Source organism: Budorcas taxicolor, chromosome 25 (genome assembly GCF_023091745.1).
Source record: "Budorcas taxicolor isolate Tak-1 chromosome 25, Takin1.1, whole genome shotgun sequence".
In the NCBI taxonomy this organism is placed as follows: Eukaryota; Metazoa; Chordata; class Mammalia; order Artiodactyla; family Bovidae; genus Budorcas; species Budorcas taxicolor.
The window spans coordinates 27,255,354-27,272,828 of record NC_068934.1 but is presented as its reverse complement, the minus strand read 5'-3'; the positions used below and the strand labels follow the sequence as shown (position 1 = coordinate 27,272,828).

Genomic DNA, 17,475 nt, shown 5'->3' with positions numbered 1-17,475 from the left:
TTCTACCTTTTTAAAAAGTAAATATTCAACCTGGATCTCGGATGCAGAGGAGTGATTTATTTAAATATTCTTAAGTTGAGAATATGCTTATCTGTTTATGTCTTATGCACATAAACATGGAGGTTTAGAATCTGGGGACACTGTTAACACTGTTCAAGGACAGCAACAATGATCAGAGGTCATTTACTACGGATGCAGCAGTGCACCTGCCTCCTCAGTTCTTTTTGTGGCTGCATGTGTGTGTGGGTATGTGGGTGTGGGTGTGTTTGTCTGTGTCTATGTGTGTGTCTGTTTGCATGAAGGTCCCAAGGTAACTAGTCCTGTTTCCAGGACATCTTGACCCTGATCAGTACTGCCACAATGAGAGTCCCAGACTTCTGAGCAACTTGTTTCTTTAGATAGGTCTGCCAGGATAAGCTGCGGCTCTGAGAGACTCCTTTCAGAGACTGGGGACCATCACCATCTTCAGAGAGCCCTGCGGTTTCTCAGATTTGGTCAGTGTGATTAGGAGGAAGCTACCGTCAGATACCTTCAGTCTCCATCACACAATCTGACTTTAAATTCTTGTATTACTGGACCAGATGCCCATATTCAGGACAATCATTCTATGCTGGGTTATTTCACTATTGGTGGTGATGACAGTCATGCTGCCCAGAGAGCTCCTTAGATTCACCAAACTGCAGCCTCCTCTGAGACAGGGACACCATACATTGCAGCCTGGAGCCAAGGGTGCTTCCTATTTAGAAAGTAGAATAATTAAAGTGTAATTAAGTCACTTAGTATCATGAGATTTCAACATATTTCTTTTACAAGTTAGAAAAATAAGACCTAGTAAAGACAAAACACCCTAAAAACAAAACAAACAAACAAACAAAAAACACCAGTGCATAGCTACACAGCCCATACTAGTGGACTTCCATGTGTAGTGATGAAGATGTGACTGTATCTCATTTTCTCATCTGTTAAAGACCTTTTCTAGCAATACTGTTCAGAGGATTAAATGATTTAGTGGAAGTAAATGTACTTGAGCAATATCAAATCACAATAAATTCTTAAAGTTTTAAAATTAAAACATGTGACCACCAGCCAGATAGCCTGATTCTCAGAATCTTTTCTTCTACAACTTATTTCAGTGACTCTCTAGCCACTGACATAATATTTGGTAGATGCATGAATGTAGCTTTCTTTAAATCACTGATAATAAATTATAGTCATGATTATCACCATTATTCACAATGTAATTATCCTGATTAGCTATTTTGATAAATTTTATATGGTCATACTTACTAGTTTTCAAGAAACTTAATAATTATAAAATCAACAAAAATTACATTATACCAAATTAAATTATTTTAGAACAATTCAGAGGCAAAAATATAAATATTAATGAGCTTAGGATATACTGGACACTTTATAATTTAATCATTACAAGAACCCTATGAGATCTGTACTGTTGATATATAAGGTGAGAAAACTAAAGATGATTAAGTTGCTTACTCAAGTATGCAGGTTTAGTAAGGAATATGGTCAAGGCTTAACCCCAGATATCCTGCACCAAAGCCCATGATGTTAAACTTTACCCTACATTGCTATTACTAACTATGAGGAAACTTTTTAAGTATTTGGGGAGGACAATATCAATGAACATCAATAATCATTGAAATAACAAAGCATATAAATTTGTACAGTATTTTATATATCAAATGCAATTTCTTAAAAACTAGTTTTTTCCTCACATACTATGAAAAGCACCCTAGCTACCTTACCTTTGCCTGATTTAGATTCTAAATGCTTCATCACACTGTTTATTTACATGCTCTACATTAAATTGTGGAGTTCTCAGGAAAAATATTGTCTTATCCTGTAGTAATCCATCTTTATAAATTTTTGTCTCCTTTCTTTAGGATTCTTTCTCTGCTATAAGCCATTTTTATTTCCCAATATATTTTTTTACTTTCTTAGGGACCCAATTTCTGATGCACATTCACAATATTAGGTATCCCTCCTAAACAGGGGCCTTCTCTTTCTCTCCATGCTGTTCCTGCTTTCCTTGTTCAAGTCCTTAATAACTTTAGTTTGTCAGATATTTCAATTAGGAGATAAAGGTATTGCATCAAATTTTACATGTCTAAACATTTCCCCCCTTCCTTTGACATTTGTCTCTTATGTGATATGATTATCCCAGTATAAAGCTACTCTGAAACTCAGTGTCTGCCCATAATCCTTCCTTCTACACTTCTTCTTCATACAATTGAAAGGGGATAAGAGAAGAGATAAATAGAAAAAAATGAGAGAGTTCAAATGGCATGAAAAATCTCTGGAAAATAAAGAAGCACAGTGGATAATTTTAATACTTCCATAATGAATTCTTCATATCTTCAAATATTAATTGGGAAAACTTTATTTTATAAATACTTCCTTATGTCATTACTATGCCCTAAAAGTTATCAGGCCTATTTTCAAAAGGGAAAATATTTTTTTAATTAATAAAACAATTCAGAGTTGATGTTTCCATTCCAGTTGGGGAACGATGAAAACTGAGAAAAACTTTCAACATCCTGTGTCATATATTCATGTATTCTCTTGGGTCTTTCCTTGCAGTAACAGCTATAGAGTATTGAACATGCCCTTGGAGACTCATTATTATGCTATCATTCCCCTGTTAACCCAAAATTTTAAAACATTGTTTGTAATAGCATGATGTGTCTAATTGATTCCTTGAAGTTATAGTTTCTGAGTTAACTAATAGCCAAAGGGATCTTAAAGTATAGAAAGTACATAGTTAAATTAGGAGATGTAAGTAGCTAGCATGGAAAGAGGCTGGCCAAATCCAAAAGGAACAGAATGACTTTTATAATAATCTTAATGTTGATACTGTTCATCCATTCAATCCTGCATTCTCAATTAATTAATCAATGCAATAATTCCTTTAAAATTTTTAATTTAATGGCTATTATATTTAAGGCCCTGTGTGCTGCAGTTCATGCGGTTGCAAAGAGTCAGACATGACTGGGCATCTGAACAACAGCAACAAAATATTTAAGGCACAGGAAATACAGAACATCAAGACAGTAGTCGTGTTCTAAAGGTCCAGCATCCATAGCTGAAACACATAGGTAAACAAGTGAGTTTTAGAATGTCATAAAGTATATATCAGGTGAAATGGTAAACCATATGGCATCCAACAGAGGTTAGGCAATTGAGTGAGTCACAATCTGAAAATATATAAAACTACACACACAAATAATAAGGATTTCTCCAAACATGTAATTCCTATTAATAACATGTAAGTGTAAATAATATGGCAATCACAAAAAGGCCAGAATATACATTCCTTTTGTGTCTCTGTGGTGGTGATGTGGAAATATTAGGCAGCCTGTGGTAAGATATTACAAGGAGTAACATAGTAAAAGAAGGAGATGGCAGCGTATGATATGGTTAGAATAACAGACTCAATAGATGTGAATTTGAACAAACTCCAGGAGAGAGTGGAGGACAGAGGAGCTTGGCATGTTGCAGTCCATGAGATTGCAAAGAGTCACACAACTTAGTGAGTGCACAACAAATCAAAAGTTTCAGTACCACTCTATGCATCTATTTCACCCACAGTCAGCAGGGGCAGTGGAAAGCCATAAAAAGAATTTTGAAAATACATTTGAAATTTGTGCAGAATCAAGTCTGAAGTGGTCAGATGCCCTAAGATCATTAGATACATAGAGAAGACAAGGACTCTCCTGGAGTGACATATTAGTGGACAAGACATATAAGACTTTCCATCACTCCTCTAAAGGATGTCCACTGGATGTATATTTGCATGTCTGATGATGTAATATTAGGGTGTTCTGAAATTATTAATGAAGCATGACAAGCCATTCACAGGTGTTCACAACTCCAGAACTGGACTCAAAAGAACAATGTCATAACAGGCAATCTGCCATATGTTAACTAAACATCACTGTTGGAGGCCAAGCTAAATTCTAAACAATCCAAGACCTTTACAGTCATTTAAGTACATTTATCAGCTTTCTATACTTTTTATATTGTTGTCCTCTATTTTATTTCCAACTGTGTTGTAAACTTTGCAAGATGTTGTCTCTGTCCATGGGATTCTCCAGGCAAGAATACTGGAGCAGGTTGACAGTCCCTTCTCCAGGGGATCTTCCCAGCCCAGGAATCAAACCCAGGTCTCCTGCATTGAAGGCAGATTCTTTACTGTCTAAACCACCAGGGAAGCCCACTCTAAAGATCAGCAGTGTTTTAGTTCTACCTACATATTTACCTTTTCCAGCGCTATTTATTCCTTCTTGCACTTCCATCTGGGATCATTTTATTCAATTTAGAATTGCCTGTGGTAATTTCTATATTGAAGGGCTATATTTTATATTGTTAATACTTGTTAATAGAGGCTATTTTGTCATGGTTGTGTAGAAAGTTTTCCTCTTTTGTTTTTAATTTGTAATTTGACTTTTTTGTTTGCCTGATTTTAAAAATCAACTTTAGAGAGGTATAATGCGCATACAGGAGGAGAAGGAGCCGACAAAGGATGAGATGGTTGGATGGCATCACTGACTTGATGGACGTGAGTCTGAGTGAACTCCGGGAGTTGGTGATGGACAGGGAGGCCTGGTGTGCTGCGATTCATGAGGTCGGAAAGAGTCGGACACGACTGAGCGACTGAAATGAACTGAACTGAACTGAACTGAATGCACATACACTAAAATGTATCCATTTTGGGCATACAGTTTGACCTGTTATGACAAATGTTAACTTCCACCAAAATCAGGATTAAAAAACCTCTCCATCATTGTATAGAACACCTTGAATCCCTTCTTGGTCATCTCCCACCTTCTGAGACCCAGACTCGACTGCTTTCTGTAGATTAGATTTAACCTAGTTTCCTATATATGGGATCATATGTTACATATACTTTTGTGTTTCATTTATTTTTTAATTGAAATATAGTTGATTTACGGCATCATTAGTTTCTGGTATACAGTATATTGATTCAGTATTTTTACAGATTAAATGCCCTTAAAAATTACAATTTTTTGTAATTCCTTGTGCTATACACTATATCTTTATGGCTTATTTATTATATATAGTGGTTTCTATATCTTAATCCCATTCCTGTTCATCTGCCTTTTCCTCATTAATCTCTGTATTTGTACATAGCAATAATCCATTTCTCAATGAAGGGTTCAGTTCAGTCGCTCAGTCCTGTCCAACTCTTTGCGACCCCATGAATCACAGCATGCCAGGCCTCCCTGTTCATCACCATCTCCCGGAGTTCACTCAGACTCATGTCCATCGAGTCAGTGATGCCATCCAGCCATCTCATCCTCTGTCGTCCCCTTCTCCTCCTGCCCCCAATCCCTCCCAACATCAGAGTCTTTTCCAATGAGTCAACTCTTCACATGAGGTGGCCAAAGTACTGGAGTTTCAGGTTTAGCATCATTCCTTCCAAAGAAATCCCAGGGTTGATCTCCTTCAGAATGGACTGGTTGGATCTCCTTGCAGTCCAAGGGACTCTCAAGAGTTTTCTCCAATACCACAGTTCAAAAGCACCAATTCTTCAGCGCTTAGCTTTCTTCACAGTCCAACTCTCACATCCATACATGACCACTGGGAAAACCATAGCCTTGACTAGACAGACCTTAGTCGGCAAAGTAATGTCTCTGCTTTTGAATATACCATCTAGGTTGGTCATAACTTTTCTTCCAAGGAGTAAGCGTCTTTTAATTTCATGGCTGCAATCACCATCTGCAGAGATTTTGGAGCCCCAAGAGATAAAGTCTGACACTGTTTCCACTGTTTCCCCATCTATTTCCCATGAAGTGATGGGACCAGATGCCATGATCTTCGTTTTCTGAATGTTGAGCTTTAAGCCAACTTTTTTGCTCTCCTCTTTCACTTTTATCAAGAGGCTTTTTAGCTCCTCTTCACTTTCTGCCATAAGGGTGGTGTCATCTGCATATCTGAGGTTATTGATACTTCTCCCGGCAATCTTGATTCCAGACTGTGTTTCTTCCAGTCCAGGGTTTCTCATGATGTACTCTGCATATAAGTTAAATAAGCAGGGTGACAATATACAGCCTTGACCTACTTCTTTTCCTATTTGGAACCAGTCTGTTGTTCCATGTCCAGTTCTAGCTGTTGCTTCCTGACCTGCATATAGGTTTCTCAAGAGGCAGGTCAGGTGGTCTGGTATTCCCATCTCTTTCAGAATTTTCCACAGTTTATTGTGATCCACACAGTCAAAGGCTTTGGCACAGTCAGTAAAGCAGAAATAGATGGGTTTCTGGAACTCTTGCTTTTTCCATGATCCAGCGGATGTTGGCAATCAATCTCTGGTTCCTCTGCCTTTTCTAAAACCAGCTTGAACATCAGGGAGTTCATGGTTCATGTATTGCTGAAGCCTGGCTTGGAGAATTTTTAGCATTACTTTACTAGAGTGTGAGATGAGTGCAACTGTGCGGTAGTTTGAGCATTCTTTGGCATTGCCTTTCTTTGGGATTGGAATGAAAACTGACCTTTGCCAGTCCTGTGGCCACTGCTGAGTTTTCCAAATTTGCTGGCATATTGAGTGCACTAGTTTCACAGCATCATCTTTCAGGATTTGAAATAGCTCTACTGGAATTCCATCACCTCCACTAGCTTTGTTCATAGTGATGCTTTCTAAGGCCCACTTGACTTCACTTTCCAGGATGTCTGGCTCTAGATTAGTGATCACATCATCATGATTATCTTGGTCGTGAAGATCTTTTTTGTACAGTTATTCTGTGTATTCTTGCCACTCTTCTTAATACATCACAATTTATCATCATTGTTTAACATTTGTGTTGCTTTGATTGGGTATATTATTAATGGAGATGTTATGTACACTTATTTTCAAATATTTGTGGGCATTTGTTTTCAATATTCCTGGGTAAACATCAAACACAGAACAGCTAAGTCAGATGATAAGTCAAATTACAAGTCAGCTATACCATTTTATATATCCACTAGTAATATATGAGTTCCAATTGCTCTGTATCCTCACTAATATTTGATGCTGTCACTTTTAAAACTTTAACCAATTGAGTATGTGTGATAACACTTTATTACAGTTTAATTTTACATTTTACTGTTGATTAATGATAGTGAGCATTTTTCATCTTTGACCATTCACTTATTTCCTTTGTGAAGTGTGCAGTCAAGTCTTTTGTCCATTTCTCATTGAATTGTTTGCTTTTGATTATTGACTTGTGAGATATCTTTACATATTTATTACAAATATTTGCATCCAGTGTGTGTCATACCTACCCATGTTTTCATTAACATCATTTGAAGAACACAGTTTTCAATTTTAGTAAAATACAATTTTTAATTTATTTTTATGTCCCATGCTTTTCTGGCCTTTGTAAGAAATCTACACCAACTCTATGTTTATGAAAGTTTTCTCTCACATTCCCCATGGAAATGCTTTTACATTTAGGTCAATAATCCAATTGAGAAGGTAAATAAAATAAACAAACCATTAGCTAGACTCATCAAGAAAAAAAGGGAGAAGAATCAAATCAACAGAATTAGAAATAAAAATGGAGAAATCACAACATACAGCACAGAAATACAAAGGATCATAAGAGACTACTATCAGCAATTATATGCCAATAAAATGGATGACTTGGAAGAAATGGGCAAATTGTTAGAAAAGTATAATCTTCCAAAACTGAACCAGGAAGAAATAGAAAATCTTAACAGACCCATCACAAGCACAGATATTGAGACTATAATCAAAATCATCCAACAAATGAAAGCCCAGGACCAGAAGGCTTCACAGGTGAATTATACCAAAAATTTAGAGAAGAGATAACACCTATCCTACTCAAACTCTTCCAGAAAATTGCAGAGGAAGATAAACTGCCAAACTCATTCTATGAGGCCACCATCACCCTAATACCAAAACCAGACAAAGATGCCACAAAAAAAAGAAAACTACAGGCCAATATCATTGATGAACATAGATGCAAAAATCCTCAAGAAAATTCTAGCAAACAGAATCCAACAACATATTTAAAAGATCAGACATCATGGGCTGGGCTTTACCACAGGGATGCAATGATTCTTTAATATCTGCAAATCAATCAATGTGATACACCACATTAACAAATTGAAAGATAAATGCCATATGATTATCTCAATAGATGTAGAGAAAGCCTTTGACAAATTTCAGTATCCATTTTTGATAAAAACCCTCCAGAAAGCAGGAATAGAAGGAACATACCTCAACATAATAAAAGCTATATATGATAAACCCACAGAAAACATTATCCTCTATGGTGAAAAAAGAAAGCTTTTCCCCTAAAGTTAGGAACAAGACAAGGGTGCCCACTCTCACCACTACTATTCAACATAGTTTTGGAAGTTTTGGCCACAGCAATCAGAGAAGAAAAAGGAATAAAAGAAATGCAGATTGGAAAAGAAGAAGCAAAACTCTCACTGTTTGCAGATGACATGATCCTCTACATAGAAAACCCTAAAGACTCCACCAGAAAATTACTAGAGCTAATCAATGAATATAGTAAAGTTGCAGGATATAAAATTAACACACAGAAATCTCTTGCAGTCCTATGCACTAACAATGAGAAAACAGAAAGAGAAATTAAGGAAAAAGTTCCATTCACCATTGCAACGAAAAGAATAAAACAGTTAGGAATATATCTACCTAAAGAAACAAAAGACCTATATATAGAAAACTGTAAAACACTGATGAAAGTAATCAAAGATGACAAATAGATGGAGAAATATACTATGTTCATGGATCGGAAGAATCAATATAGTGAAAATAAGTATACTACCCCAAAGCAATCTACAGATTCAATGCAATCCCTATCAAGCTACCAGCTATTTTTCAGAGAACTAGAACAAATAATTTCACAATTTGTATGAAAATACAAAAAACCTCGAATAGCCAAAGCAATCTTGAGAAAGAAGAATGGAACTGGAGGAATCAACCTGCCTGACTTCAGGCTCTACTACTAAGCCACAGTCATCAAGACAGTATGGAACTGGCACAAAGTCAGAAATATAGATCAGTGGAACAAAATAGAAAGCCCAGAGATAAATCCACACACCTATGAACACCTCATCTTTGACAAAGGAGGCAAGAATATACAATGGAGAAAAAACAATCTCTTAAACAAGCGGTGCTGGGAAAACTAGTCAACCACTTGTAAAAGAATGAAACTAGAACACTTTCTAACACCATACACAAAAATAAACTCAAAATGGATTAAAGATCTAAATGTAAGGCCAGAAACTATAAAACTCCTAGAGGAGAACATAGGCAAAACACTCTCTGACATAAATCACAGCAGGATCTTCTATGACCCACCTCCAAAGGTAAAGGAAATAAAAGCAAAAATAAACAAATGGGACCCAATTAGACTCAAAAGCTTTTGCAAAACAAATGAAACTACAAGCAAGGTGAAAAGACAGCCTTTGGAATGGGTGAAAATAATAGCAAATGAAGCAACTGACAAACAACTAATCTCAAAAATATACAAGCAGCTTATGCAGCTCAATTCCAGAAAAATAAACGACCCAATCAAAAAATGGGCCAAAGAACTAAATAGACATTTCCCCAAAGAAGACATACAGATGGCTAACAAATACATGAAAAGATGTTCAACGTCATTCATTATCAGAGATGCAAATCAAAACCACAATGAGGTACCATCCTACACCAGTCAGAATGGCTGTTATCAAAAAGTCTATAAACAATAAATGCTGGAGAGGGTGCAAAGAAAAGGGAACCCTCTTACACTGTTGGTGAGAATGCAAACTAGTACAGCCACTATGGAGAACAGTGTGGAGATTCCTTTAAAAATGGAAATAGAACTGCCAAAGCACCCAGCAATCCTACTGCTGGGCATACACACTGAGGAAACCAGAATAGAAAGAGACACGTGTTCCCCAATGTTCACCACAACACTGTTTACAATAGCCAGGACATGGAAGCAACCTAGATATCCACCAGCAGATGAATGGATAAGAAAGCTGTGATCCATTTTAAAAAGACGGTAATGATGACACTATATGCAAGACAGCAAAAAAGACACAGGTATAAAGAACAGACATTTGGACTCTGTTGGAGAAGGCAAGGGTGGGATGATTTGAGAGAAGAACATTGACACATGTTTATTAGCATATGTGAAATAGATTGCCAGTCCAGGTTCAATGCATGAGACAGGGCACTTAGGGCCAGTGCACTGGGAGGACCCTGAGGGATGGGATGGGGAGGGAGGTGGGAGAGGGGCTCAGGATGAGGGACACAGGTACACCCATGGCTGATTAATGTGTATGGCAAAAACTGCTACAATATTGTAAAGAAATTAGCCTCCAATTAAAATAAATAAATTAATTTACAAAAAAATTAATTAATTTTTTTTATAAAGAGTAAGTTAACACTCAAAATTTGTTTTTACTGATGGATAGCCAGCTTTTTCTGCTTTATTTGTTGAAAGCACTATTCTTTCCCCTTTGAAATGCTCTGGCATTTTGATTAAACATTGTCTGACTGACATGTGCAGGTGTGGTGCTCCATTGACCTACTTGTCAGTACTTATGCCTGTTGTGCAGACTCTTGATTCCTATGATTTACAGTACTATCGCAGTTTTTAAACATGTGGGTTTTATGTTTAAAGCCGATTATATGCACTGATGCTAAAGCTGAAACTCTACTTTGGCCACCTCATGCGTAGAGTTGACTCACTGGAAAAGACTCTGATGCTGGGAGGGATTGGTGGCAGGAGGAGAAGGGGACGACAGAGGATGAGATGGCTGGATGGCATCACTGACTAGATGGACCTGAGTTTAAGTGAACTCTGGGGGTTGGTGATGGACAGGGAGGCCTGGCGTGCTGTGATTCATGGGGTCGCAGAGTTGGACACTACTGAGCGACTGAACTGAACTGAACTGAACTGATATGCACCTTCACCCCCAAATCCTCCAGCTGCCCCTTTTTTATTCAAATGAATGTTTTCAATTCCTCATTTCCATTTAATTGCCTACAGATATTCCATGGATGATGTTTATATGTCATCTCTGCAGTGGAATAGTTCAGTGGCATGAAGAAACTAGAAGAGCAACAGCTTTGGTCCCTGAATCCTCTGCTCCCAGGACCATGTCACTGAGAAGTAGCCACTTTCATACACACCTTCTTTGGGACTCCTTAAATTTACAGTCTCTGTAAAGGTCTTTTCTTATCGTGAGAAATGATTCTGTAAGGTTCAATAGCAGATTTGTATAAATCTTCTTGGACTTGCTTTGGAAACATAGGAAGGACAGTGGTTTCCCTTTACTGATCTGGCCCCTTTATTCTGCTCAGTAAAAGCTTTCTTCTCCATGTTTAGGAAATGGATGTTTAAAAAGCCACCAGAAACCAAAAAATGTTGTGGCTAGTCTCCTTGCTTACTAAGTCTGTAGGCTTTTCCTGCCTTGTTTCCTAGGCTACACTATTAATCAGGTGATTTTACCTGAAACTTTCACGGGTATTTCATCCAAGTAATTCCGGAGCTAGATGTTTCATTCTATCCTAAGAATTTACCCTTATTACATTCTCTGTGTATTGAGTTTTATCACAACTACCAAAGTGTATTAATCTTCTCTAGCAGTTTTACTTTCTCATGAAGTTGGCCCTTCACCATTCATTGCACCATCTTAATTCTTACTACTACTGCCTGAAGGTAAAGAATCCACCTGCAATGCAGTAGATGTGGGTTTGATCCCTGAATTGGGATGATCCCCAGGACAAGGGAAAGGCTACCCACTCCAGTATTCTGGCCTGGAGAATTCTATGGACTATATAGTCCATGGGATCACAAGGAGTTGGACACGACTGAGTGACTTTCACTTTCACTGCCTGAACCTGGGCTTTCATGTGTGTGTTTTGTTTTCTTTTCTTTTCTTTTTCTAATATGCCTTTGAAAAAGCTCTTTAGTTGGTCTTTCTGCCTTAAGGCTAACTGTCCTCCCATCTGTCTTAACACACTAATTACATCTCTAAATAAGAATGTGGTCATATGACATATACATTGGCTATATTTCAATTAGTTTCCCAATTTTAAGAGATAAGAATCCTTCATCCTAGTATTGTATATATGTTCCTTCATAATAAGTCTGATTTTTATGACCATTTCTTAAATACCTTATTCTTCTTATATAGTTATAAAGACTACAAGCTCCTTGAGGTCTATGTCTGTTTGGTCTTTGTACTCACAGTTCATACCACATAGTAGCCACTAAATACATATTTATGTGTTGAATACTGATTCACTCAGAAAAGCAAAACACACACACACACACAAACTGTAAACAAAAAACCCTCAAAGTTGTTTTATATAATTCTTTAACAAAATAATAATATTTGATAGCTTTATTCAGTGGTCAATATTCACATCAGCTAAAACATCATCACATAAGAGATCCTTATGGTCTTGGAACTGTTCAGTATATTGACTGTGATGGTGGATACACAAACCTACAGGATTTAAAACTGTGTACAACTTAACATACAAACACACAAATAAATCTGGGAAAATTTGAATAATCTGTGGCTTATATCAATGTCCAAATCCTAGTTGTATATTATGGTGCAGTCTGCTAATCATTACCATTGGGGGAATCTGGGCAAAGGTTCTCTCTGTATACAAGGGATCTCTCTCTGTATTATTTCTTACAACTTTGTATGACAGTTACCAATAAAATTTTCAATTAAAAAAGACACTGACTTTTATTTATGTTTTGTGTCTTTTAAAATAAATAAATTTATATTTTTAAAAACTTCTAAATAACTTTCAACATGGTTTTGTTTCATACATATTATTACAGTATTTTGAGTCTTCCAGTGAATTTCCAAGTTAAAACAATTAATGAGCCTCTTCCTGGGCACCCATGACACCTATCTCAATGTACCTTGTTTTATACTGCATTTGTTTTTCTCCCTTACCCAATGATGACCTTTGTGAATGTAGAGATTTTGGTCTTTCTGTGTTTCTATTGTTTATCATGTGTTTTGTGCTATATATGTGTGCTCTGTGCTAAGTTGCTTCAGTTGTATTGAACTCTTTATAACCCTATGAACTGTAGCCTGTCCATGGGATTTTCCAGGCAAGAATACTGGAGTGGGTTGCCATTTCCTTCTCCAGGGATCTTCCCTTAAATTATTGACATTAAAGGTCTGCTTAAGCTGGAACTCTGCACAGGGAGAAACAGGAAAAAATTATTGTTTTCATTAAAGAATTAATTGAAATGTCCCTTAAAAGTATAAATTCTTCTTTTTTTTAGTTTAAATTCTTGTTGGTGTTTAACTTTATTATAAATAAAAGTTAGCCATATCTGGTCTGTATTGATTCTTTATTTTGAGTAAATACTGACTCACTTTTTCAGTTTCAACAGAGCTTTCTTCACTTCCTTGTTCCTCAGGGTGTAGACCACAGGGTTCAGAAGGGGCATCATCACAGTGTAGAAAACAGCCACAATCCTGTCCACAACCTCCTTGGAGCCTGGTCTCAGGTAAATGAAAACAAGGGGAACACAGAAACAAAGGACCACAATGCAGTGGGAGGCACAGGTCTGGAAGGCTCTCCATCTCCCCTCTGACGTGCGGATCTTCAGGATGGAATGGATGATAGACACATAGGACAGCATAATAAGAAGAAAGCAGCCCAAGGCCACCAACCCAATGTTGACAAAGATCACCATCTCCACAGTGGACGTGTCTGCACAGGCCAGTTTGAGGATAGACGGTGCATCACAGATGTAATGCTGGATCTGGTTGGGTCCGCAGAAGGGCAAATGGAATGTCGGTGTGGTCTGGGCAGCAGAGTGCAGAGAGCCACTGAGCCATGTGGTTGTGGCCAGGATGGCACACGTCCTCCCACTCATCATGCTGGCATACCTGAGTGGGTAACTGATGGCCAGGTAGCGGTCATAAGACATGACGGTGTAGAGGAAGCACTCTGTGCTGCCCAGGAAGTGGAAGGAGTAGAGCTGGGCCACACAGCTGGGAAAGGAGATAGGACTGCCTTCTGGGGACACCAGGGTCATCAGCATTTTGGGCACAGTGACCGTGGAGTACCACATGTCAATGAAGGACAGGTTGGTTAGGAAGTAGTACATGGGGGTGTGCAGGTGGGGATTCACTATAATCACCAGCAGGATGAGTAGGTTCCCCAGCACAGTGAGGACATAGATCACCAGGAAGATTCCAAAGAGGAGAGTGTCCAGCTCTGGTGCATGGGGAAGGCCCGTGAGGATGAACGTTGTCACTAGGCTTGCATTTGTCATTTCTCCTCTGAATGGTACTCTGTTCCTACAGGAAGGACTACAGCAAATCCAACACTGACATATTTCATGTGAGAACATATTTCAATATGAAATATACCAACTACATCTTAGCTCATAGAGAAAACAATGGATAAATTTTTACAAAGATAGCAGATAGCACTTTTGCTTCATCATGGGGCTCTGAGGAGGAATGGTTGTTTCTCTTTTGTAGAACCTAAATCGCCCAATAGAAAAGAATCAGCCAAATTAAAAAGAGGACTAAATTCATATAAAATCAGCTAAATAGACAAGAGGAGTAAATTTTATACTCTATTTTCTGTGGAATTAGGAAAGATATACCCAAACTAGCTACTCTTCAGAGTTGGTAGCTACTCTAAGAATAAAGCCTCTCTCTCTCTTTCTCTTTTTTTTTTCCTTTTTCTATTTTTCTCTAACACACATGCCTATATAGACACCATAGAGACAGACAGAAATATACCCCACATACACACACACTTTCAAACATATAGATTTTGCCTCTTGATCATCAGAGAATTTCCATGATAAATATAAGATCCTAAAGATTTCCCCGGTGGCACAGTCAGTAAAGAATCCGCATGAAATACAAGAGATGTGGGGCTTGATCTCTAGGTCAAGAAGATCCCCTGGAGGAGGGCATGGCAACCAACTTCATTATACTTGCCTGGAGAATCTCATGGACAGAAGAGCCTGATGGGCTACAGTCCATGGGTTCGCAAAGAGTCGGACACGACTGAAGCGACTGAGCACACAAAGAAACCTTCATCCTTGATTGTGGAGAGAAAACTACTTTCCTAAAGCTCTCTGGTCAGCCGTAGATGTGTCAAGACAGAAACCCAATACTGGTCCAGCATTAGTTGCAGCCAGATTCCTCCGTCACACCCTAGACCATGCTCTCCTGTTTCTAAGTGAAATCTGGCACCAAACCTATGCACTGGTGGTCAGAATATCACTGCTTTCCTCAGCTCCTCTTATACAATGTTTATTTGTATTTATAAATTTTTATTTTATCTCCTTTCCCTCCAGGATTTTAAGCAATCAATCATCCTCCTTAGAAAGTGTGATCAAATCATCTCACAATGTATTTAGAGATGGCCCTGAAGGGCTCAATTTACTTAAATAGTAATGAACAGAACTAAACTATATCTATGGGAATTGAGTTCTTAAGACTGAATATTTATATCTGCTATAAAACAAACACAAATGTTCTTTTCAAAGTAAAGGATAATAGGTAGTCTGAAATCCGGAGAAGGCAATGGCATCCCACTCCAGTACTCTTGCCAGGGATGGAGGAGCCTGGTAGGATGCAGTCCATGGGGTCGCTAGGAATCGGACAGGACTGAGCGACTTCACTTTCACTTTTCATTTTCATGCAGTGGAGATGGAAATGGCAACCCACTCCAGTGTTCTTGCCTGGAGAATCCCAGGGATGGGGGAGCCTGGTGGGCTGTGGTCTATGGGGTCGCACAGAGTCGGACACGACTGAAGCAACTTAGCAGCAGCAGCAGTCTGAAATTATTTTTATTTTTTCTAGGATTTCTATTATTCCAGGACTCATGCAGTAAGTATTTTTATTTTGTTTTGTTTGAGTGATCTGAGTGAACAATTACATATTCAAAGAGAAAAGGAATAAAATGAAGAAATGAAGAGAAATTTGGTTGGACACCTAGACCCCTGTAATAGAAGAGGACCATTTCTCCATGAATTTCGAAGATGCTAATGCCACAAAGAGTCATATCAGCATCACACTTCTATTATGGAGCATGTGATAAAACAGAGTTTTTCTTTTGTCAAAAATGTAGAGTTGTAAGGCTATGGTGTATAGAGAAAGCACTTCATTGACTTGTAATTTTATGGAATTTTGCATTGTTTTTTATAAAGTGACACAAAGTTGGTTCCATAAGCCATGACAAAAGCAGTATCTGCTTATGCTTAAGATGTAAAACAAAACTATGACCATAAATACATTGTAATCACCCCAAAATTCCAAGCAATGAAAAACACTAATATTTTGCCAATGTTTGCTACTTACCAATCTTACAACTGGCGTGCTGCTATTCATGGGGTCGCAAAGAGTCGGACACGACTGAGAGACTGAACTGAACTGAACGGAACTAAATCTTACAACTAGGATTTGGATCATTAAGTAAAATTCAAAATTTAAAGAAACTGTCCATCTTTGATGAGTAGAGGACTTCTTTTTCCCTTCATAGACAAAACCACAAGAGGAAAAGCTAGAGAAACATTGATTTTAAATAATATAACTTTAGATTGATTTGATATCTCAAGAGATATTGTTTTGGCCCTTGAATCCTTGTGGATGAGAATGTTCCACATTATGATAAATAATTAGTTTTTTTTTTTTTTCCAAATGCTTTCTTTGCATTTGATGGGCCATCATTCCATAAGACTTTTTACTTAGCCCAAAATTAAATTCCAAGTTAAATAACTATGACACTCTTGGTTAAAAAATTCCTTGTTGGAATGATTTCGTTGTACTATATTGGGTTTTGTTTTCTTTGATTTCTTCTTTAAATTCAAGGTGAAAAGTGTGGGCTTTAAACCCCAAAAGAATAATTCTCTGGTGAGGTTCATTGTCTCTTTGATGACTTTTGCACTGTCTGGTGATTAGGGCCATCACAAAGAGAAGTTCTGGGGCTTCTTTGCTCTGGGAATGATTTGAGACTTACTTCTAGATAAACAGCTTGCTAATTAAGCTTCTCCCTTTTGGGACCTAGCAGACTGCAGACTCCTAGTCAAGAATGGATGATCTCTCACTTGGTCTGATTCAGAGACTTTCTCTCTTTTCAGAGATTTCTGCCTTTGTATCTTTTATCCTTTTCTTGTTGTTCAGTTGCTCAGTCATGTCGGACTCTTTGTGACCCCATCCCCATAGCATGTCAGGTTTCCCTGTTCTTCATTTCCTGGAGCTTGCTCAAACTTACATCCATTAAGTTGGTGATGCCATCCAACCATTTTGTCCTCTGTCATCCCCTCCTCCTCCTGCCTTCAGTCTCTTCCAGCATCAGGGTCTTTTCCAGTGGGTCAGCTCTTCACATCATGTGGCCAAAGAATTGGAGCTTCAGCTTCAGCATCAGACCTTCAAACGAATATGCAGGGTTGATTTCCT

General features: G+C 37.9%; 1 protein-coding gene across 1 annotated transcript; it reads right to left on the bottom strand.

Annotated features, from left to right (window-relative positions):
• Positions 1-13,415: 13,415 nt before the first annotated feature.
• Positions 13,416-14,327, bottom strand: LOC128068983 (olfactory receptor 10G9-like). Its single transcript, XM_052662266.1, has one exon. The coding sequence runs from the start codon at positions 14,325-14,327 to the stop codon at positions 13,416-13,418; it is 912 nt and encodes a 303-aa protein (XP_052518226.1).
• Positions 14,328-17,475: the final 3,148 nt, after the last annotated feature.

What these genes read in the sequence shown, in the direction of transcription:
- LOC128068983 (XM_052662266.1), bottom strand. Translation starts at nt 14,327, where the DNA reads ATGACAAATGCAAGCCTAGTGACAACGTTCATCCTCACGGGCCTTCCC.